Raw genomic sequence first — 25,240 nt, forward strand, 5'->3', positions numbered from 1 at the left:
AATGAGAAAAAAAAAGTAACTCTATGGGCACGTTTGAAAGCGAGAAAAACTCTCATAGAAAAAGAAAGTTTTGCCTATGAGAAGTTAAAAAAAAAATCAATTGTTTGTGTAGCATGAGAAAAGCAGAGTGAAAAAATGAGAGAGAGGATGATGGTGGTGGTAGAGCTTTTCCACCATCTTTCATTTTTTTTCTTTCACTTTCTTATACACCGCTCCCTCATCTACAAACCCATCACCACAACCAACGTCTGAGTTGGCTAAATGACCGTCAGAGGCCACTCCAACGGGTACATCTCTCTCTCACTCTTTGTTTTTCTCATTTTCTCTTCCTCACCTCTTTTTCAGCCATAGCCGATCAAAACACTCTTTGAAGATAGGAATAGAGGTCGTGCCTGTGAGTTTATTGGATGAAGGCTGCATCATCATCGGATGGAGGCTGCACCATCGCTGGAGATGTGAGTCATAAGGGAGAGAGAAGTGGGAGAGAGAGCAGAGGCAGCAGAGGAAATGAGAGATATCGAGAGTGGGTGATGGGTCATCAGATCTGAGTGCTTGTTGGAGGTGAGATGGACGGTGGTAGTGGTGAGATGGTGGGTGGTGAGAGGGGTGGTGGAGAGTGTAAAAATAAATTTTCTCTTGATAGAAAACGTAGGGTTGGTGGAGAGTGTAAAAATAAATTTTCTCTTGGTAGAAAACGTTCCTGCACTCTTTGAGGGAATGTTTTCTATCAAAAAATATACTTTTTAAAAAACCTCTCAGCCAAAAAGTCTCTCTTGTTTGAAAGAGTGGCAAAATCCATATGGATTTTGCATCACATTTCCTACATCTTTCTCGCTTCCAAACATGCCCAATGTGACACTAGTTTGGGTGTTGATGTGAAAGCTTTTTCTCCCACCAAACCACCACAATCAATTGTTTCGTGTACTAAAATTAGTGTGCCCATTAGTCAGATTTTGCTGTTAAAATTTGCATTAAGAAAAAATGCCCAAGATATTTCTAATGTAGCATAAGTTAGGCCTATGGTGTTGGCCTTTTGACTAATCTCCAAACTTATGTACTAGAGTTCAAAATACAATGCATATTTATTCCTTATTAGGGATGGCAGTGGACTAGGAAAACGGTCTCCACCCTGCCTCACCCTATTTAGACCAAGGATGGAAGACATTAAACGGGGATGGATGCAAGGATGGAGGTTAAAATCAAAATCCGTGTGGGGATGGAGGCGAGGGTGGACTTACGCTTTCCCCCACCCCACCCCGTCTCCGTCCCCATCCCGATCCCCATCTTGCCCTGCCTCGCCCCATCCCCAATCATTCTTTAGGGATGGCAATTGACTGAGGAGAAATGGGGCCTCGCTCCACCTCGCCCCATTTGGACCGGGGATGAAAGACATGAAACGGGGATGGAGGTTAAAATCAAAACTCATGCGGGGATAGAGGGCAGGATTTTGAGATGGGAGGGGGTGGAGACCTTGTCCCCTGCCCAGGCCCCCACCCCGGTCCACCGCCATCCCTACTCCTTATGGATAGAATGATACAAAGTTGTGTAACTTAGGCCAACATAACTAGCAAACCCATGTGCTATCATTTAGGGCAAACTGCATATTCGGTGCTTATGGATGTACGTGAGTGCCACAACTTTCTTGCTAATTAATGGGGCTCAAAAACTGTTTCAAAATAGTATAAAGTTGTGTACCGTGTCTCACAATAGCCATATACAATATTATATTTAGACTCCCTAAATATCTTGTTCAAAAGCACTGCTTGAATAATGTGGATGAATTATTTTAGCACAATTTGAGCAACCTAATCAAGTTTAAAACTAGGCTTGTAAACACCATACTCTCTTTAAGTACGCCAGCAAATGAGCCAAACCAGCAGAGCATGAAGTGTTCAAGCTTGGCTCATTCTTGTGGCAAGTCAAGCCAAGTTAAAGCTCATAATGAGTCTGAGTTAAAATGAGTTGAGTTTGAGCTGGCTTGTTTACAAGAAAAATACATTGTTTTAGAGCGGGCATAAATAGGATTACAAAAAAAATGCGTTGTTTCAGAACTAGAAGTAATAAGATTTTATGACTATACCTTTTATGGTAGACCAAGTAGTTGAATCATATGTTTTGATGTAACATATATCTAAAATATAGTTTTAAATACTTAATGGGCTTGCACTAGCTGAGCCGAGCCAAGCACCTATTGTTCATGTTCAGCTTGTCAAGCCTATTTTACAAGTTTGAACACGAGCCCATAGTTCTTTCCATAGTTGGTAGATTCATTGGTGCAATCTTGCTCTCGAGATTGCATCACAGGGTAAGCTAAGTAGTTGCCCTGTTTGTTTTTCATGCTTACAAAATTAAATAATTAGATTCATTTAGTTCAATATGAGCCCAAATCGAGTCTCATGCTCCAAAACTATATGGGCCTGGCAGTTGGGGGTAGGCGTTGGATCTACTATCTTCAACAATGGTTGTTTAGAAGAAATGTGTTGAGAAGGCATTACTTTGGTGAGGCTAGATAAGGTGCAATCACATTACACAAATGCACCTGATCACCCTTTATTTGTTGTTGGGTCCCACTCTGACAGGCTGTGCAATAGCAGTTGTAAGATGATCAGGTGCAGCAACACATTGCATTTGTCTGATGCAATTGCACTTGATCCCACGAGGACTCTGGTCGTCTGGTAGGAGCTGCTTGTGCATGTTACCAAGTGAGGGTATGTTGCAAGATAAAAATCAACGGTATTAGTGTGCTGAACAATTTGAATAAATGCCATAGGGGTGATGAGCCTAGGGGTGGCAATTTCTGACACGACCCGCCAACCCCACCCGCCAACCCGCCTCTTAGGCGGGTTCGGGTTGGGCTTAAGCCAACCCGTTTAATAAACGGGTCGACCCGCCTAACCCGTTTAATAAACGGATCGGGTTCGGGTTGGGGGTATGCCAACCCGCCAACCCGATTGACCCGTTTAATAAACGGGTTAGGCGGGTGGGTCAACCCGCCAACCCGTCTGCCAACCTGTCTGCCAACCCGCCAACCCGCCAACCCGTCAACCCGACCCGCCAACCTGACTACCTGCCAACCCGATCCGTCAACCCGCCAACCTGAAAACCCGTTTACCCGACCCAACCCATTTATTAAATGGGTTGGCGGGTCGTGTCGGGTTACCCGTTTATTAAACGGGTCAGGTTCGTGTTTGCCACAGCCGACCCGTTTAATAAACGGGTCGGGTTCGGGTTGAGGTATGCTGACCCGCCAACCCGACCCGCCAACCCGACCCGATTGCCACCCCTAGGTGAGCCCATCCCAGCTTGTCTTTCCAAAAAAAAAAGAAAAAGAAATGGTATTTGCCAAATCCAAGAACTGGAGGACTTTGCTTAATCTAACCTGTTTTATCCGTTTGTGGAGATTCTGATGGCCCAACTGATTGGAGATCAACAGATCTGTGGTGCATTGAGAGAAAATAAAAGGCTTGCTTCAGGAGAAATCAAAGGTTCTTCTATAAAATAAAAAACTCTTCATTTTTAGTAGAACCTGAGCAATACATAGTGTTGCCGAGTGCCCAGAATAACCGACTCTCACAAAAAAGCACATCTCTAGTCCATAAAACATAAAAAAAAATATAAAAAAAAACAAACAAAAAAGAGTAGTTTGGATAAAGATATCGTAATAATGCATTTGAGATGAGTGAGCCCTACTCACCTCAAATGCATGGGCCCCACTAAGAAAGCACTGTGGCCATGACCCACTAATTAATATGGGCCAACATCTCCCACTTGGTCATGATGGCCGAACAAAAAAAAAATGCAATAATTTACCTTTCTTTGAACAAGGGTTTTCACATGCATTCAGATCTAGTATTGTACTTTCAATTTGATTTTAGACATATCTTAAACCCATGCATGAAACATGTATAAAAAATAATTCATCATATATATATTTTGTTAAGGGGTAAGAAACCATATCAATAGTTGACAATTTATAATCTCATTATTTTCAATCATGTCATGAATATAATGGTGATTTACCATTATATGTTTGCTTCTAGAGTTATTTGCTCCACTTTTCATCAAGCTAATAGCATATTGATTATCATAGTATAACTTTACTAACTCTATCTCCAACTTCAAATCATTCATGAAGCGGCTTATTCATACGACAAAAGTAACAACCATGTTATATGCTACATATTCTACTTTTTGTGTATGTAGAGCTATGCAACCTTATTTCTTGCAAGTTCATGAAACAACACCACCTCTAAAGAGAAAAATATAGCCTAAAGTAGATTTATTGTCATTCTTGCTTTCAACAAAATCAGTATGATAACATAATTTTAAGTTTTTAATCCCTTTCAAATATCTATATATTTCTTTTACAGCTTGCCAATAAGACCATGTAAGATTACTTTGATATCGACTTACAAGACCCATAATAAAGCTAATATTCGGTCAAGTACATAGCGTAGCATACATCAAGCTTCCAACAACTTGAGCATAAAGAACGTTCAATTTCTATTGTGCTTCACTAAGACAATCATTATTGCTTAACTTGACCCCTTTAGCCACAAGAGTTTCAATTGACTTATAGTTATGTATTTTAAACTTTATAAGTATATGATCAATATATTTCTCTTGTCTTAAATGTAAAAGCCTAGAACTCTTGTCTCGAGAAATTTATATTTCAAGAACATAAAATGCCTCACCCATGTCTTTTATTTCAAATTGAGTACTTAACCACGTCTTAATTTTGGCAATCATATCATTGTCATTTTCAATTAAAAGTATATCATCAACATAAAAAGATGAAATAACAAAATTGCTTTTCACTTTTCATAAATACACACAATGGTCAAGAGCATTAGCTACATATCCAACATCATATATGGCTTTGTGAAATTTTAAGTACCATTGATGTGGTGATTGCTTACGACTGCATAAGGATTTTTTTCAACTTATATACCTTATCTTCTTGACCATTAATGACATAGCCTTCTGGTTGTATCATAAAAATGGTTTCCTTCATATTATCATTCAAGAATGCAATTTTGGCATCTATCTGATATAGATCTAGATCATAATATGCTACAATAACAAAAATTATCCTTATGGATGCAAACTTTATAACTAGAGAATAGGTTTCTCCATAATCCATTGATTTCCTTTGCTTAAAACCTTTCACCACTAAATGAACTTTAAATTTATCAATGTTTTTATTAGACTTATATTTCTTTCTTAAAACCAATTTACACCCAATGAGTTTTCTTTCATCAAGTAAATTTGATAATTCTCATAGTTTTTTTTCAATGAATTTAATTTCTTAATCCATAGCTTTTACCTAGTTTGATGATTCATGTGAAACAATTGCTTCACTATATGTTAAATTTATCAGTTATTTCATCCAAATCTACTGAGTAAAATATCTTCTTTGATAAGTATACATAGTAATCATCTAAGTATGATGAAGGAGTTCTAGACCTTTTATGACGACTTAACATTTGGTGTGAAGATGAAGAAGTTACATATGAAGTTGTATCATCTCTTGAATGGTCAAAAGTATCTTTCTCAGTCGATTCATTATTGAATTATTTGATAGAATCATCAATATCAATAAGATCATCAAGATCATTGTCAACATCTATTAGAGCATTACCATTGACAATTGATTTTTCAAAAAGTCAACATCTTTGCTTTCAATTAGACTGATACTTGCATCATAAAACTTGTAGCCTTTTGATCCAATAGAATATCCAATGAATATACATCTAATAGACATAGTATCCAACTTGTCTCTTAATTGATCGAGGATTTTCATGTGCTATAAAACTCCACCTTCGAAGGCAACTTAAGTCTGACTTCCTACCAAACCAAAGTTCATAAAGAATTGAGATTATAACCTTGCAGAGAACTCTATTTAGAATGTACATGGCTATGCACACTATTTATCTCCAGAACACTTTAGGCAGAGACATAATAACAACATAAACTGAACCATGTTCATGAGGGGTATGTTATATCTCTCAGAGACACCATTTTATTGTGTTGTTCGAGGCATTGATGTATGCCAAAAAATCTCATGTCCTTGACAATATTTTTTAAATTCATTTGACGTATATTCACCATCTCTATCAGACCTTAAGATTTTAATATTACGTCCCAAATTGTCTTTCCATTTTCTTATGTTATTCTTTAAATTTATTCAATGCCTCAGACTTATGAGACATTAAGTATATATATTCTAATCTTAAAAAGTCATTTATAAAAATAATTAAGTATATAATTCCTCTAGGGGTCTAGACTCTAAAGGTTCACAAATATCCAAATGAACTATTTTCAATAATTCTGATGCTCTAATGACTTTTTTTGAAAAAAGGTTTCTAATCATTTTTCTCACATATACAAGACACACTTATTAAATGTTTTTGTCATTAAAATTTGCTAATAATCTCAGTCTAACCATTTTTTTCATCTTATCTAAACTAACATGTCTCAGTATTTGGTGTCAAATATTTACATCAACAATTAAGGCACTATCAATTATTCATATCATCATACTTGAGCTTAAATATCCCATGTTCTTTATCAAATACACCCTCAAAGTTAATATGAGCATGTTTGAGGGTTAAACCTAACCTTAAATCTCTTCTTTACGAGGGCTGAAATAAACACCAAATTCTACCTCATAGATGGTACAAACAATACATTAATTAACAAAACATTAGTTTTATATGTACTAACACCCAAAACATCACTATAAGTGTTGTTGTCTATGTAAATATAGTGTTTACCATGTTTGTATTCTTCAAGTGTGTTCGCCCCCTCTTTACTCTTAGCAATATACCTTGTTGCTCTTGAGCCCACTCACCATCCAGTTAGTTCTTGATGAAGATATCACACAAACATATTTCTCTTTGTTGTGCCTATCATTGCCCTTGTTGTTGAATTTGTTCTTGTGGGCGCGGCAATTCCTTTTGATGTATACAGGTTTTCTACAATTATAGCAATTGATCTGAAGGGAAGATACCTGCGGCTTGCGAAATATTAGACCATTCTTATTAAATTTACCAAATTTATTATTTGGTTTTCTTTTAAATTGTGTGTGTTTAAAGGGTCAATGACTACTGCTGAGAGCGTCCTTAGCAATTAGCAATTCATTATACTTGTCATTTTTCATGTGTTTATGTTCTATAGCTAGTTGTATGGGCAATTTGTATAGTAAGACTTGAGATGAGCTCAAGCTCGTGGAAATAGTGATCATTTTTCAAGAAAGAGATAAGTTGTTACATATTGTGGAGTTATGCATGTGGTATAAGATCACATTTCCAACCATTGCAAGGTTTTTACTCATAACCAACATATTATTCACATGATTTACGATATTATCCTTTTTATTCATTTTGCAAGAATTATATTTTTCAAGAAACAAGTGCATATGTGTCTTATAGGTCATGTTATATTTCAGAGTGATTGCCTCAAACATTTTCACAACTATAGGGTAATCTTCAAAAACCTTAATAAGGTTATCATGCGTGTAAGTGAGCATGATTGTCTTAGCTAACTTATCATCTTTTTTATATTTTTATATTTCTTTTTATCTTCCTTAGATGCCTTGTCACTTGGATTTTTCATTTCATTTTTTAAGACATATTCAATTTCTTTCGAGGATAACATAAGTGAGATCCTCAATATTCATGTACGAAAATTTGTTCCATTTAGTTTATCCGTTTTAGCTAACTTAGTAGCACAAAATATACTTGTCATTGTTCTGGATCTGGTGATCACGACATTCTATATGTTCTAATAATGTGGCTCTGCTGATGACCCAATTGATTGGAGATTCAACATATTTGCAGTGAATATATATATATATATATATATATATATATATATATATATATATATATATATATAGAGAGAGAGAGAGAGAGAGAGAGAGAGAGAGAATAGAAGGCTTGCTTTAAGAGGGTTTAAAGGTTCTTCTATCAGAAAAACTCTTTGGGTAATAAATAGTTCCACCTCCTGGTGTTGCCTAGTGCCTAGATAATCGATTCTCTCACCAAAAAGCATATCTCTATTGTGGCTTTATCTATAAAACGTGAAAAGAAATAATTTTATAAATAAAAACAAATAAAAAAAGTAGTTTGGATAAAAATAACACAAGGTTATCATATCGATACAATTGAGATGAGTGGACCCTACTCACCTCAAATGCATGGGTCCTACTGAGAAGGCACCATGGCCACAACTCACTACTGTGGGCCAATAGACTCATATCATCCTTAGATCCCTGCTATTTTATAAGAATCAAGTTAGATCAAGCATGATCAGACCTAGATCCAACCCACTTTCATATATAGTCCCCACCACCTACATGAATCAATACATGATTGTGCCAAATTAGGTAAGATCTGACTGCCCCTTCTTGATATTAAGATGGGCATTCTCCCCAGGCCTGCTGCCACTCTAGTGACCTAGACAAAAGTGTGTTGGCATTCAATAAACAATTCAGATTTCAGATAAGAAAATACATTGGGGAGTCGGATCAGATCAGATCCAAAACAACTAAATTTTGCAAAATCCCCATCCTAAATCTGAAGCAATTGCAACCCTGAGATAATTGATGTTGTTGGATTTACGCTCGAATCCTATTCGAATATGACCCAACCTCAAATATACTTCTCGGATCTGATTCAAAATCAGACTTACTACTAAAAATCATTCAGATCTGTCATGCGCACCCAACCTCTTAGGAGTGAATTAGTGCTATCACAAAAATTAAAAAATAGGCTACATCAAAGTAGAGGGAAAGATGAACGAAAACAACTTTCTCACACTAGAAAAAAAGAAGCCGATGCGCCACCAACACAAAAAGTTGAAAGGAAACGGAATCCCATCGTACACCTGTTCTTAGTCTTGTCAAGATCATCTTATATCACACCGCGTTGCATCGAAGATTTTTTTACAGAACCGTTCGAGATTTTTCTATTTGGTAGCTTCCTTAAAGACACGCGTCAATCTCAGCTCAACTCATTGGGATGCAACTCTTCCTGTCTCAATCGGGTACCATGTGTCATTCCAATAGTGGTTATCTTCTAAACATGTTCAACTTTCATTCGCTGACCCAAAGCTTAATAGAGCCACGTGTCCACCAATTCACACGGTGCTCATCCTCTATACACGCATATGCACTCGAGGAAAAAAGAAGGGTAGTGAGCAGGGGTGCAGATGGGCCAAAAACTTGAGGTCTGGTGATAGAAAAATGACTTCGTTGAGTCGGGGCTGCTGAACGAGCGTGTTTTGTTCCTGGTGTTTCGGTCGATGAATTGGAACCTTCACATGATTTGTACGACTGCGTGCATGAGCCGAAAGCTGGAGGTGATCACCAAGCGCAAAATCTGACACGAGATCTACACTGTGTGCATGCCCGGGATGATGACCAAGCTGACTCGAGCAAGCCACCAGGTGACTAGCTCTGACCAAGATCTTCCTTTTCTACTGTGGAGCATGACTGAGGCTAGGCTCGTGCCACGTAGTGCCTCACGACAGTTGGGATCACACCACGATAAGGTCGAGTTCTTTGTATGCGTCAATGACCACTTGTATAATACATGTTTGCTGGTTCCTTTGTCCAACGCTGATGATGACAATGAAGATGAGGATGATGACGTGGTAACGTCTTTGAAGAGAGAAAATTGTATGAGGTGGATGAGTGTAGTGCTTTTAGCACACGGGCTCGATAGCTCAATCTCTACTTAATTAAGGAGATTATATAACACAAAATTGTTTTAACTCATTCAAACATTGTGAAATTCAAACCCCATCTCTTGGTGACTTTGAGCATGGCCTCCTTGAACACGAATCTAAACAAAACATTTTGGATGGTTTGGTTGCCTCACGTGTGTATATATATAAAAAAATGATAGTTGTGCACTTAAGTGCACTACTTATGGTATCACGTTGGTCATCTATCACAGAGTTTGATGGACAACCAGTGCAAAAAAACATAAAAAAATGCTAGAATGTTCTTTTTTGTGTATTTTAGATTCTTTAACGGTGGGTGGTCAAATCGCCGCTAAAGGGGGCAAAAAGCAGAAAAAAGTATGTTTTGCTTTTTTTGGCCATCCATCACAGGGTGCACATCTCTCTATATATATAGAAAGAGAGAGAGGCTTTTTTTTGGGTTGTGGTGCATAGGAGAGTTTTTGGGTTGTGGTGCATAGGAGAGTTGGTTGAGTGACCCAATTTTAGGGGTTGTTTCTCTAATTAAGTACTCCCTTTGAGAGTTTTTGTTTAATGAGGTTGCTTGGCTTAATTCTTTTTATTTTATTTTCTAGCATTGGTGCTTGTAGATGGTTTTGAGGTCTCTTTGTTTGACAGTGTTGTTTGTGAATATAATGATTGAGGCGACATATAATAGAAGTGTTGCTTTGTTTGCTTGTCATGTACTTTTGTTTCTACATAGTAAAGAGAACACACTTGATTTTTGCACTTTGAAAAACCTACATGATCCTTTCACTGTGTCGAAGAGTTCCGATACGAGATATTCTCAAAAGGTTTGTTTGGTAATGAGAAATTGAACAAAAAAATGAAGATGTTGGGTCTTAACATGGAGTCACGGGTCTATAAGTCACATTTGCATCGGATATTAGCTTGACCGATTATGATACAACTGAATATAGCTTAACTCAAATGAACTTGAACTCATCCTCAAATAGCATGATCCCTTGTCTTGTTAGCTCTCACCTCTAATTGGATCTAATTTACGTGCAATTGGATTCAGAAGTTTGTTGGTATCAGAATTGAAAACCCCAAATACCAAACTCACCCATCCTTTTTTTTTAAAAGGCAAGCTGGGGTTAGGCATACCCCTACTAGTTATACAACGACACCATCGGGGTTTGAACTTGCAACGTCCTAGGTGATGCACACTAACTGTTCCTACCAGACAAGCGGAGCCCCAACATGGTAAACTCATCCATCCTTTGTGTACTTCAATCAAGTTGCTTTTGAGAGGGCTGCTCCAATTACCATACTAGGGGGTGTTTGCATCATGTGGTAATACTCGCAATGCACCAATGGGGGCTCCGCGTGGTTGGTAGAAGTTGTCAATGCATGTCTCCTTGTGGTGGGACGTTGCAGGTTCAAACTCGAGTGGTAACTGGGGGTCTGCCTAATGCAGCTTGCCTTTCAAAAAAAAACAAAATACTCTCAATGCAATATATTGTAGAGATTATGACCGCAGAGGCAAAGTCCAATCACCCCCCATTGGACTTCATTTTCACAGTAAAAGAGGGTGAAGCACATAAAACAATAGATATGGCACAAATCCCCAACCCTTTTGAAGTCGTCTTTCAAGTAGGAATGTAAACGGGTTGGTCTGGTCTAGGCATTATCATGTCTGACCCACTCAGATTTGGATTATGTTCAGAGTTCAATGGAATTAGGTAAAACCAAATCCAGATCCAATCGACCAACTTAAAAACTGACTTTTACATGTACATGGATTTGGATTTTAGTCAAATTTGGATCTTAGTTGGGTACATATGTAAAAGTCAATAATTAGTTTGGATTTTATTATAAATCAAATCTCACTTTGGATGTCCAATCTTACTAAATAGATTCATATTCAGATCCAAGTTAGATGTCAGACAACATCATCTTAATCAAGCACTTAGAACACATCTCAGATTTGAAAATTTATGAAAAAAACCCTTCAAAAACCTGGTAGGCCAAGGTCAACATGGATTAGAGTAGGCTAGCACCTACTATCACCTAAAGAAAGCTTTAATTTTTAAAATTTTTTGAGATTTTTTGTTGATTAGACTATATAGATATGATGTACATGCCTTTTTTAGTACAAAACAAGTTTTGAACCATGTGAATGTAACTTATACGTACGTTTTTTAAGATTTAAAAAAAAACTAGGGCTCACAATGTACCAAATTTTCAAGACCTAAAAAGCTTATTTTTGTGTCCAAAAAACATAATCCAAATACTAATTCCTATGAAATAAACTATGTTGAATGCATCTATGAAGTCTGATTGAGAAAATATAACTTACACGTATGGTTTATATATATATATATATATATATATATATATATACATATATATATATATATATACATATATATATATATATATACATATATATATATATATATATATATATATATATATAGAGAGAGAGAGAGAGAGAGAGAGAGAGAGAGAGCAGCTGCCTATGATAGCCTACCGTGAGTAAATGGGGGTTTTCAAGTAATTCCCAAATCTGACCGCACATTTGCTTTCAGCATGGTTGATTTGCTAGGAAATGACCTTTGGATCATATTTTTTGATAAAAAAATGTGATTTTTTAAGCTTTGAATATTTATAAAATTTTACATCATCGATTTTTAAACCATATAAAAACCTACTTGCACGTCAGAATCGAATGATGCAAGAGTATATTCTTATAAAATCAAACACATAGAACACATCTATACAGTCAGATTTGAGAAAAATAGGAAAAAGAACCGTTCAAAATCCCATAAGTAGCAGTATGCACGGATCGGTGTAGGCAACTACTCTCTCTTTATATATATATATATATATATATATATATATATATATATATATATATATATATATATATATATATATATATATATATATATATATATATATAAGGTATAACATCGAACAACCAAGTCGTTCGAAAGCAATCGGTTGCCCTAGGTGTTTTTCATTGTGAGTACGATCAACAACATATTTGTTCACAAAAATAACCTTTAGCAGGTCAGTGGTTGCTGCTAAAGGCTCTTTTTTGTACCGATTTTGCACAAAATGGACACTCAATAAGCATTTGATTTGTTTGACACTTAGGAGGGCCTGATTACCCATTATATATATATATATATATATATATATATATATATATATATATATATATAGAGAGAGAGAGAGAGAGAGAGAGAGAGAGAGTTGAGGGCTGGTGACCATTCGATTTAGCTCAAAATCTAATGGTTACATACCATCTCTTAAAAACTGAAGTTTTCCATTTTTTTTTTATTCCTATCCACATGATAAACACACATTCTCTCTCTCTAAAATGTATATTGACAATGCCCACTTGCTGAAATGAGAGATCGCCTGAACTCCCATCCACTCAACCCCTTTCTCCCTTTCTCAGGCTGGAAAATGGAGATTGCTTTTTCCATGATGACCACCTACCCTAGTTGATGGTCGGATTCCTCTGCTGCTTGCTAGGATCTCCAAAGTGCGATTGTATCCAACCTAGGAATCCTAGTGGACCAGGGGAAAATGAGGCCTTGCCGCATCTCGCCCTGTTTGGACAGGGGTTGGAGGACATGAAATGAGGAATGGACGAGGGATGAAGGTTAAAATCAAAACCCATGCGAGGATGGAGGCAGGGATGGACATACTCTTGCCCCCGCCCCACTCCGTCCTTTATTCTCATTAAAGAAATTATTAGTATACCCTTATACATATATATATATATATTCTTAACCCTAACGTAAAACCCTTTCTCAATCTCCCCTCTCTCCTTCATCTACTTTTTCTATCGAGCCACACGAGCTGCCATTTCTCTCATCTCCTTCCTCTAATGGTGGAAGGACTCGAGAAATGAGGCCCCACCCCACCTTGTCTCGTTTGGACCAAAGATGAAGGACATGAAGTGAGGAATGAACTGAGGATGGAGGTTTAAATCGAAACCTGTGCGGCAATGCAAGGATAGGGGGCAAAATTTTGAGACATGGCAGGGGTAGAAACCTTGTCTCCCACCCCCACCCAGGTCCACTGCCATCCTTAATCTAACCCTATTGCACTAGAGTTCACACCCGGTGGGATAACAATCGCTTTTTTAACAAAGCAATTTCTGCGCACCTCCAAGCTTTTGTTCTCACTTGTTGTGAAGAAAATTCTAACAAATGTTGACACCAACTTAATGTACCTTAAGACTCCTTAAAAAGTGCTCTAAAACACCACAACCAAATTAAATAAATAATATAAAAATGACCCCATAATAAAAAATGGTTCCATGTCACATTTCAAATGATTATGAAAAAAGAAATCAAATTTGGCATAGTCTATCCCAATCCAACTTAAAAAGGTGTTGGATAGATGGACCTACATGAACTCTTGAATTTTATATATTGATGTTATGTTCAATATTTTGTAAAAATAGAAAAATGACAGTAATGCATGACAAAAATAATGTGTTTTAAAAAATATCCTATAATTTTCAAAATTTGCTGGATGTTCAAATTCACAATTTTTTTATTGTAAAAGAACATTTTTACCCTTTACACAAGCGATTTTTTTTCAAATATACGAATTTTCTCTTAAATATCTAAATATATGAATTTCATTTTAAACATGCAAATTTTTTTGTAAATATAAAGATTTTCTCCCACACATTTGTGAATGTCCTCCTGCCTGTGCCCCTTATTCAATTTTATTAAAAGAAGGCTCACACATTTTGGGGACATTAACAACCATGAGTTGCTAAGGTCTCAAAAAATGTCTGCACCTTTTTTAAATAAATACCCTCCAAAAATTCTCATTTCGAGATAAAAATCAAGCTCCACACTTCTCGAACAATTCACATATTTTGGAGACTTTTGCAACTCATGGTTGCAAATATCGTAGTATATATGTGAATCTCAGGACATGTTAGACAAAGTGTCTCGTGTTTTGTATTTGCAAAATTGTTGTTAAAAATAAAAATAAAACCTTTAGCAGGGTTTTAAAAGCATTGCTAAAACCTTTAGTACTGTTTCAAAAGTGTCACTAAAGCCTTAAAAAATTTTGCATACTTAACAAGAAAAATCACATATTCTTATATTTGAGAGAAAAAATACATATTTAGGAGAAAATTCACATATGTAAAAAAAATTACATATTTGGATATTTGGAAGGAAGTAGGCTTATCCAAAAGACATTTACTTCTACAAAAGGTAAAAACGTCTTTTTATAGCTAGACATTTGAGAATTGGGCATCAGACACATTTCAAATTTGATAGGACATTTTGAAAAACACATCATTTTGACTGATAGTACCATCATTTTTTGTTTGTAAAATGTCAGAGTTCATGATCCATTGTGTTTCATCTAAACTTTTGGCACTTAATTAAAGCTACATCTATTATGAAGCAAAGCATGACCAAGATTGCGAACTGCAATCTTTCTGCTATTATGTTTTGCTTGACAAGTTGCATGAAACTTGCCCAAGTTTACGAACTCAAAAAAAGTTGGAACTTGCAACTCTTGTCCAGTTCAAAGTTCATGTAATAAGTTGGTAGGGTTCCATGTGACATCCCCACGTACCGAAAGCTGCACCCCTCCGGCACTATCATTATTGGTATGCAAAATATGGTTCTTGACATGTCCCCTTGTCCATTTTGCAAACAGCCTTATATGGCACACCATTCAGATCCTTTGCTAATGATAGTTTAACTTGGGCTCGAGTTTAATTTGGTTAATAAAAAATGAAAATGGTACTGATCCCTTTGTCCCAAGTTCGACTCCCACCGAGTTTTAGGTGCTTTTCACTGGTGGACTTCTTTTTAAGGGTTTGAGTGTCGGTGACCCACCGAAAGATTACCCACTTTGCTTAGGAACTTAGTCATTAAAAAAATGAGAATGTTATAGTTATTTTTTTTTTCGATAGAGAAAGCTCTGTTTATTAAATGAAACTAATTACGAATTTTACAGCCGGGGAGTCCAATCAGCAGTCATATCAAACCATTGTCGGTTACGGTTTGAGAAAGCAACTGGCTAAATACTGGGCTAAGGCTAGGTATTTTAAAATGTGCAAGGACATGGTGGCCCACCTAAAAGTATTAAAATAATATTCAACATCAGTTCTCCTGTCCAGGTGAAAAGATCAGGTGCAATATGATTGCACAAATATTTGTGCATTAAGTACCTGATCACCCTCCATCTTAAGGACATGACCTGTGTCAGTTGTGGGGGGATCAAGGCTTGATGGAAGGCAATCAAGTGCTTAATGCACAAATTTTGTGCCATGCGATTGCACCTGATTAATCACTAGAATTTATCCTGTTGTTTTTGTTGTTGCTCTATTATTTTTTGGCTATGTGCAATTGATGGTCTCACTTCAAAAGGTACGATGATACACCCACCCAGGTCCCCGAGTGGTGGGTGAAGGTGTTGACCCCTTCATCCCAAGTTCAAGTTCTTGGTGAGGGTTCTACGAAGATGATGAATTATGTGAGAAATGTATTTTTTTTTAAGGCAAGCTTGAGTTAGGCATACTCCTACCAGAGCAACACCCCCCACATGTGACAGAGGGATTCGATCCTGGGCCTTCGACACAGGACCCCACTTACCACATGGGATACCACCTCGGCAGTAATGGGTGAGAAATGTTATGCACACTCTGTGGATGTTTGTATGTGGTTCTAAGTTTATGTGAAATCATCTTTCATTCATGCATAGTAGAAACATTGCCTCCATCATGCCTTGTCGATATCTATTATTCCCTGTGGTCGACGTGCGATGAATCACAGATGCATGGCTTCCCCTGCAACAAAATCGCAAGGTCATGTATGAAGCTGCGTAATTTTTTCTTTTAGCTTGGAGAAACCACAGCTATAGTTTGGACGTTCCATTACGGGTCGAGAGGTGTCATGTCGATCATGGACTTGAGTCGATGTCCACAGTGTAGAACTTCACAAGTACTTACCCTGCCCAGCCGAACTGGTTTCCTACTTGGCATAAGCCTTGGGACAAAAGACATGTACTCCACTTTATAGCTTTAAGCTAACTCACCTAGCCAGGTGTCTGTGGAGATCTTGCTTGACCATCCAAACACAATCTAGAAACTGTGAACAAAACCCTTGGTGTTCATGATTTTCCTTTCACTACACACTCGATCGTGGGATCCCCCCTCCTTGTCTATCCTCTATCAGACATCATCTTGTGATCGGCACGTGTGTAGGGTCATTCTGGTCTACCTCATATCCACACCGAATTTGTTCCACAGGGACACGTGTTGCTAGCTAAGTGGGCAAGCCATAGAGAGGTTTGACACTAAAGATAATGTTTTGCTGCACATTGTGGGCCCTCCACCATGCCCAACAAAATCTGGCATGTGTGGTTCTAGCTTTCTCAAGCCTGTTTGCCAACCAAAATACAACTATAAAAAAGATTCCTAGTGAAATGGATGTATTGCTAGTGGCAGGCACAGACAGATGACGGTAGGGTCATTGCCACACGTAAGAAGGTAAGTTACTGAGGGCCAGGTCAGAAGGCCATCAGGTGCAATGTGATTGCACGCTTTTGGTGTACAGTTACACAAATCTGCTCATCTCCAAAAGTCATCCCTATCTTCCTACCATTCCTTGAGATTTCATTGACACAAATTTGTTTTGATCAAATCGAACTCCATATATGTCATCTTCTACATCATTCATTTAGTGAAGATTGGCATCAATTTAAATCTTCTAAATCAAACTTGTGTGCTTTTTTTTTTTGTGATTAAAAAAATCAACGGGTGACAAAAAGCAAATCCAAGGGTTGATTCTTATTAAATGGACCATGTTGAATCCATCTCTATGATCAGATTTGATAAAAAAAACTAACATCATAAGGTTGAAGAAGGGTATGAAGATGGAGATGACATAGGGGATGAGTCATGAAATCAAACTGTACTGTAGCACCTAATCACCCACCAGGGCCACCACATCTTTGGGATACAGCCTGTGGGACCCAACCGTTGATCAGCAGCATACTAAAAGTGTGCAATCATATTGCACCTAATCCTTCTTCTTCTTGCCAGACTGTTGAAACTGTGAATATAGACCCAATGATGAGCTGAATCACACGTATAGCAGAAACAGATCTTGTCATATAAACCCCTTTTTTTTTAATTGTTTCTGATGAGAAAGGTCTTCGTAAACCTAAGCTGGTGTGATGCCGTAACTCGCGCCAATGGCTCGAAAGCAAGCAAGATGGAAGCAAGCGGTGAGGCAACGATGGGGGAAGCTCTGCATAATGCGCGAGTGTGTGTTGATGCTGCTGTGCTGGCACAAGTATGAATATACAGATAGCATGGACGCTTGTGCATAATGTGGAGGACTATTACTGCTACCAGTTGGTCCTCATCCACAACAAGCTTTGAAGCTTCAAGACCGCTTTGCCTTGTAGATGGTAAGTAAAGTTGTTTTAGAATCCTCCAGACTAGACATTTTTGTGGTTACCAATGGCTTAGTTGAAGCAGAAGCAGACACTGAGCTGATGGATACGCTCATGGGATTTCAACCGTTTAAGGGCAAGGGGTGCGCCACTTGTTTACGCTGCCAGGAGAGCGACCTGACAGCTACCGTAAGTACCGCAGCCAAGCCAGTGTGAAGAGATCTCTGTGTTGGGGGTGGGTTTTTTTGTTCTTCATGGAAAAAAAATGTTGTTTTGTAGATAAAAAATGTGATTTTGCTACGCAGTATCTAGCGCAGAGTTGTCCATCAAAGAAGCAGGAGTGGAAAGCGATTTGGGAAGCTAAAGCAGGAAGCAAGGTACTTTTAAAATTTAAAAAAGAAAGAAAGCACAGGACGACTTAGAAGCTAATAAAAAATTATCTCGAAAGCAAAAAGAAAAATGAACTAGATTAAGCGACCTAAGAGTAAATAAGAATCAAGATTTTTAGATATTGGGCAACAAAAATTTGTTAAAAGCTCCAAGCTCCCAAAAAAACTCACTTCCTAATATTGAGAAGTGAGTGAGAAGCCAACTTCGTGCTTTCCCATAAATGGAAAGCATGCTTCCCATTTAAAAGGGCACTTCTGCGTGAGTTTTGAATTAGTACGTTTTTTGAGTTTTATAGCATTTTCGGTAACCCTGGTCTAGCTAGATCTTGTTCCTTGAAATTTGTTAGGGTGACTGCCTGACTCGGTTTCCACATCTCAAACTGCATATGACGTGCTTATATTGTGTAATGGGATGCCTTGTAACTGGTCAGGGTCTGCCTAACCCCAGCTTGCCAATAAAAATTGGTAAAAAATCCATGTGTTGGCAAGCATTTTTAAGTTGATATAGCACATGTAGACGACTGAATTTCCTCTTTAAATCTTGAAGGGGCTTTGGGTACACAAGATGGGAAGCAATAGTAGTTAGTATTAGCATATGGGTGTATTCAGGCCCGGATGGAGCCCGAGTAGGGTTGGTTTTCGTTATCAAACTTACAATGAAGGCCCTGCCCTATCTGAAAGGTTCCGCGCCTCTTCCATAACGCTTCCGTTGTCGACCTGTAGGCTTGCATAGCACAGGCTATGCATTGGAGTGGATAGTAGGAAAACGTCACACTTATACAAACAAGAAAACATCAAATCCGTGGAACTCTTGTTTGAAGACGAAACTCCAAAAAAGGCATCGTACCAGGAGCGTGTGTCCTCTTCACCAGAGTTGTCTATGTGAGCACTTACGAAAGCGCAAAAGCTCGCTCTGCGTAGGCTACACTCGTAGTAGAGCAATTACAGAATACTCAGGCCACACAAAACACATGCTGTGGGTGTAGCGATTTTCTTTGATTTGTGTTTTACACAAAATCACTTAGAGGTAGCAATTTCTTGTATTTGTTTTACACAGAAAATCACTGCACGCAGTAGACATTTTCTGTGTGTTGTGTGGCCCTGAGCACTTTGTAAAGTGCTCCAGCCCGATCGCCTAACAATGCAGTAATAAAAAATGATTATCAATCATCTTAATTTTATATGATGGATCCAAGTTTTAGATGGCTCAAGCATCTCTCTTTCTTTCTCTGGCTAAATGATCGGTGTGTTTGTGTGTGCAGAGGCTGATCCATGGGGTTAGGAGGGCTTGAGCCCCTCCTAAAGTTTTGAAAAGAAATAAATAAAAAATTTAAAAAGAAAAAAGAAAAAAAGGCAAGGTTATGAAAAAATTTTGCCCCTCTTTTGAGCAAAATTTTGATTTTTTGTCCTTTTTATACTTTTGAAGTTTTTTTGCCCCCTTTAAGCAAAATCCTGGATCCACTGTGTGTATGTGAGCTTGCTTGCATGTGCATGCCGTGAAAATCAAGAAATAGAAACTTAGCTTTAAACTGCACTTCTGTTAATGCCACATTACTTCTGCTATATATACACATAATGAATGTGACTTGACTGTTTACAAGAGTCCAACATGCAACCCTCACAATACAATACTAACAATTTTAGAAGCTGGCAGCGAGGTTGGCTGGATCCTTACCAGTTTCACTAGCAAAAGGAAAATCCCAGGCCAGCTAATATGGGAAACAAGGTACAGCAGAACCCCCTCTTTGACTGAAAAGACGGATCAGTGACACGATTTTTAAACAATTCGTGAGAAAGCAAGGTGAGCAGGTGTGCAAAACGAGCGTCATATGCACATGGAGGTGGTGCAGAGACACTTGTGAGCCCCATGGGAAGTTGGTGTTTCTGCGAAGCCTCTTTCACCATAGCTGGGAGGTGGGTCAAGACCCGACATCCACGGCAGGCTTTGCTAATCAAGAACCACCATTTGTGGAGAGGGTGGTGTATGTTCTCCCTCGATGATGCATTGAATCCCACATCTCATGTTCGGGGGTCCGAATGAGCGCCACGTATGTAAGCACATGGGGCTCATGTTCTTGTGTATGTCAACATCAATTAGCATCGGAGTCTGGTGCAGTTGCAAAGACTTAAGTACCCTTTCTTGCTATTATTGCCATAAAACGACGGTTTGAAAAAATGACAAAAATGTCCTCCATTAAAAAAAAGGGAAACAAAGGGTTCACAACATGTCCTCCATCCAAAAAGTCGAGGATGATATTGACTCTTCAAAGTCTAAATAGCGAAACGAACCTGAGCCGACGATCCGATGGTGATCCGGCGAAACGAACCTGAGCCATCAAAAATGTTTGTTTGAACTTTTTGTCACCATCTACTTCTTCCTTCTCCGTAAAACATTGTAAAACCCTCTCTCTATCTCTAGAGAAGAAATCAAGGGAGGCAAAGAGCCGACGATCCGATGGTGATTGTCATCCTTTTTCTGCTAGCAGTGGCCAGAATGCTGCCCTCATCTAGCGGGCAACCGACTGCGGCAATTTCTCCTCCGCCTTTGATGAACACCTACAACGGAATCTTCCTCCAGTACACCTACAACGGAGTACAACCTTCGACTTCTCCATCATGAACCTCAAGACTGCCATCAGGATGGCTGATGACTACAACCTGATCACGATGAAGATCGTGCTCAAAGGGACGGTGTTCGGCATCGCGATTTATGAAAATCGCGTCGCGCAAAAAAAATGGCAAATCGTAAAATCGAGTACCGATTTATGAAAATCACGTAGCAAAAAAAAATAGAAAATCGCTATGCGATTTTAGTAAATTGTTATATCGAGTAGCGATTTACGAAAATCACGTAGCGAAAAAATGACAAATCGCTAAATTGAGTAGCGATTTATGAAAATCGCGCAGCAAAAAAAATGGCAAATCGCTAAATCGAGTAGCGATTTATGAAAATCGAATAGCGAAAAAAAAGTAGAAAAAATATGGGAAAGGGTGTTACGAAAACCTCGAACAAGAAACAACTGAAGGAAACATGAGCACCACGATTAAACAAAACACTTTATTGCTCTTTTTCGATAGTTACAAGAGGAAAAGAAAAGAAAAAATTTATACAAGGCTCAAAAAAAAATTGGTCTGAAACCCACGCTGGGGAGAGCCCCCGGACCCCCCTCCTGTAAGGGCAAAAACTCTGAATCAGACTCCACAACTCATCAAGTTGAACCATGCTATAATCAGTGTGCAGGTCAGTCGGTGCTTGATGGAGCAGTGTAGGATCGTCTGCTGGATGTGCACAGAAGCAGAAAGAGAAGGGAGAGAGAGGGTTAATGTTCATGGCCTTCTCCAGGAGGGATTCCTTTCTCGGATAATCATGTAGTGCAGAAATAACCATCTTCAGGGTACTTAAGTCTTTGCAACCACTCCTCTTCTAGAATCGTCGTTTTTTTTTTGCACCAATGGAGAAAAAGGTACTTAAGTCTTTGCAACCATATCAGACTCCAATGCTAAGTGATGCTAACAAACATGGGGATACGAGCAGTACATGCTTACATACGTGGTACTTATTGGGACCCTCGAACAAGATATAGCTAACGGCCATCTTCGGGGGGGGGGGGGGGGAAGGGAACATATAACCTCCTTCACCATTTGTGTGTGTGCTTCCATTGGCAGCACAGTTGATTGCTAAGATGGCTTATCATGTCTTTCAATTGCCATGATCAATCGTGTCTCTTCGGATGAGGTTTAGCCTCACAGCATCATCCTCTTTCAGACAGGTACAGAATCTATATCTTGACAATTGAGTGGTACATCTATGTGGGCACCGTATACAATGTAAGATCAAGGCCTCAAATTGGAATGCATCCAATTATACAAATTGTTGACTAGTCATGCTATTAACAGTATTAACATATATGGAATATCACATGACGTTCCAAACGTCTCAAATGAGGATGAAGATAGGACTCTCCCAAAGGTGTAATAAGATATGGACTCTCATGCACAACGTGACTCTCTCAAATGTGGATAAACATGAGACTCTCATGCTCAACGTGCCAATCGTGGATAAACCCGTTTGGCGTGTGACGTATGCCTTGGAGAGACTCTAAGAGATAATACTGAAGATAGACGATCCATCAAGAAAAGATGGACCTCTATTTTGGACAATGAATGACAATATAAATTGTAAACAGGCTAAGCCCTGCATGAGTTACGAAAGGAAAGACTTGCTTGCTTCCCGTGGACGTAGGTGTGTTTGATCTCTCTCTCTCTCTCTGCGTGTTTTTTTTTCTACCTACGACTCCAAAATAGTTTATGGTATCAGATCTGGTCGTGTGAAACCTTCTTTCTTATCGTCAATGGCTGGTACATATCTGCTACGGCTGCTGCTCCTAAATTCACGTACCCTACGATCGTAAATGTCGCCAACTTTGTTTCTATAAAACTGTCTCACTCAAACTATTTGATGTGGAGGACCCAACTTTTGGGCCTGATAGAAAGCCATGATCTATAAGGTTTCATTGATGGCAATATCAAAGCTCCGAGCCAATATCTCATTGGTACTGATGGAGTTCGTATAGAGAACCCTGACTACACTACACGGAGGAAGTCAAATAGACTTCTGAGAGGATGGATCACTGACACTTTATCCGAGGAATGTGCTCGAATTGAGTTGTTAGCCTTGATACTACTACTCAAGTATGGTCGACCATTGAAGAAGCGTTTATAACGATAATGTTATCTCCTTCAAAAATTACAAACTTTTCGAAAGTAAAATCTCTCGCTTTCTGAGTATATTGTTGCTTTTAAGAGCATTACTTGTGATGAGCTTGCCGCTGTAGGGGAAATCTTTCGATGATCGTGTAAAGGTTTTTTACTTCTTAATGGATTAAGGCAAGGTTATGAGGCCTTTGTCACCTCTATGATGAAACCCCCTGATTCCTACATACAAGCAACTTGTATCGTTGGTTTAGGGACATGAGTCTCTCAGATCTCTGCAATCTCTAAAAAATAATCATTGACCAAACTAGAACATGACCTTTTTTAACCAACGGCAAGACAAGAATAATAATAGGCGTGGTGGTTTTCAAACCCGATTCTCATCTAAAGGGTGTGGATTCTCCCAAACAGGAAATCAACCCGTGTGAGATGAACCATAATTCTTGTCAAAATTAAGGGCTATCGAACAACTAGAATTGTCAAAGTAAACCTCCTACCAATGGCCAACAAAAGGATAAAAATATTGTGTGTCAGGTATGTTTCAAACATAATCACAACACTACCTTGAAGTACTACCATCGATTTAATCAGATGTATCAAGCAGGTGATATACCGCAGGCCTTGGCAGCTATGTCGATCTCAAATAGTAAGTCAATGCTTGGTTCTCGAACACATATGCTAATTCTCATGTCAGTGTAGAAAACATTTTAGTTGTTCTTGAGATGAAGAAAAACCTTATTTCTGTTAGTCAGTTAACATCTGATTTTTTTGAGTTTTATGTTGATAAGTTTCTTATAAAGGACAAAAATATCAAGAAAGTGATAGCATTAGTAGGCACATATTGGCCGAACCACATAAACCCTGTACTTGATCTCTCGACCTCTATCTCTCCTCTCTCTCTCTCTCTCTCTCTCTCTCTCTCTCTCTCTCTCTCTCTCTCTCTCTCTCTGCATGTTTTTCTTTCTACCTACGACGACTCCAAAATCGTTTAAACTTGGCCTCACTCTAAATTTCCCAATTCATTGCAATAAACTACTGACATCGACCCACAACTTTCTCAACCATATGATCGAGAGAGGAGCAAGGGATATGTGATTTGTTCTGCACCTGATTGCCCTTCATCTTTGAGATATAGCATGTCAAGCTGTGGGGTTGAACAGCAAATGGTGGGTGATCAGGTGCAGAGCACACCAAAAGTGTGCAATCGCATTGCACCTGATCTTTCTTCTATATGACCATAGCCCTTGACTTCTCAATTAAATGTAGCTTTGAGGAGGTGCCACCTCCATAATCCACATCATGCTGGCCACAAATTCTGGTGAGTGAACAAGTATGACTGGTTGGGCGTGCCTGGATGTTAATTGCAGGTGGGTCTATTTGCCTATTAATTTCAATTTCACCACTTGGCTGAACCTATTATAATTGTGCGAGTCCGTATCAAGATCAGGTGCCATCACATGGCACATTTTTTGAGCCTTAGGCACCTGATCGCCCTCCATCAGGTCATGGGCCTCACACCTGACAGGCCCTATCCCCGCGCGACACAAAAAATTGTGCCATGTGATGGCACCTGATCTTTTGCTTAATGGTAGACCATGGTTAGCGATTGAACAAAAAGTTGAACTGTTCACAGACACCGGTTGGAGTTTAAGAACCAGTCGTTGATCTGTCTCATATGATAGAACAGGGGATGAATTTTACCAGGTCAGAAAATGTGGGAATTAATTATAGAAAAATATCTTGTGCAACCACAAGGGCTCTCCTAATCTAGCAAGGGTGACTTGTGAATGTCATCAAGTTGACAGGGACGTTACCAGTTCGAAACCATCGATGGCGTCCCTTGCTACAAGGTCTAAACTGGGTGCACTCCCTGATGAACGTGGAGGACCTCAAGGGTTTTACCAACCTGAGGCCAGCCAATGTGGGTTCCGCGATGAGTTTTTTTTTGTTGGATTATCAAAAAAAAAAAAAAAATCTTGCTCGTGTAC

General features: G+C 38.6%; 1 protein-coding gene across 1 annotated transcript; it reads left to right on the plus strand.

Moving 5' to 3' along the window:
* Positions 1 to 566: 566 nt before the first annotated feature.
* Positions 567 to 18,136, plus strand: LOC149837149 (EID1-like F-box protein 3). Its single transcript, XM_090007978.1, has 4 exons — positions 567 to 590; positions 9,244 to 9,363; positions 9,451 to 9,657; positions 18,062 to 18,136. The coding sequence occupies exons 1-4, from the start codon at positions 567 to 569 to the stop codon at positions 18,134 to 18,136; spliced, it is 426 nt and encodes a 141-aa protein (XP_089864104.1).
* Positions 18,137 to 25,240: the final 7,104 nt, after the last annotated feature.

The sequence above is a fragment of the Nuphar pumila genome, chromosome 5 (assembly GCF_984573655.1).
Source record: "Nuphar pumila chromosome 5, dmNupPumi1.hap1.1, whole genome shotgun sequence".
Taxonomy (NCBI): domain Eukaryota; kingdom Viridiplantae; phylum Streptophyta; class Magnoliopsida; order Nymphaeales; family Nymphaeaceae; genus Nuphar; species Nuphar pumila.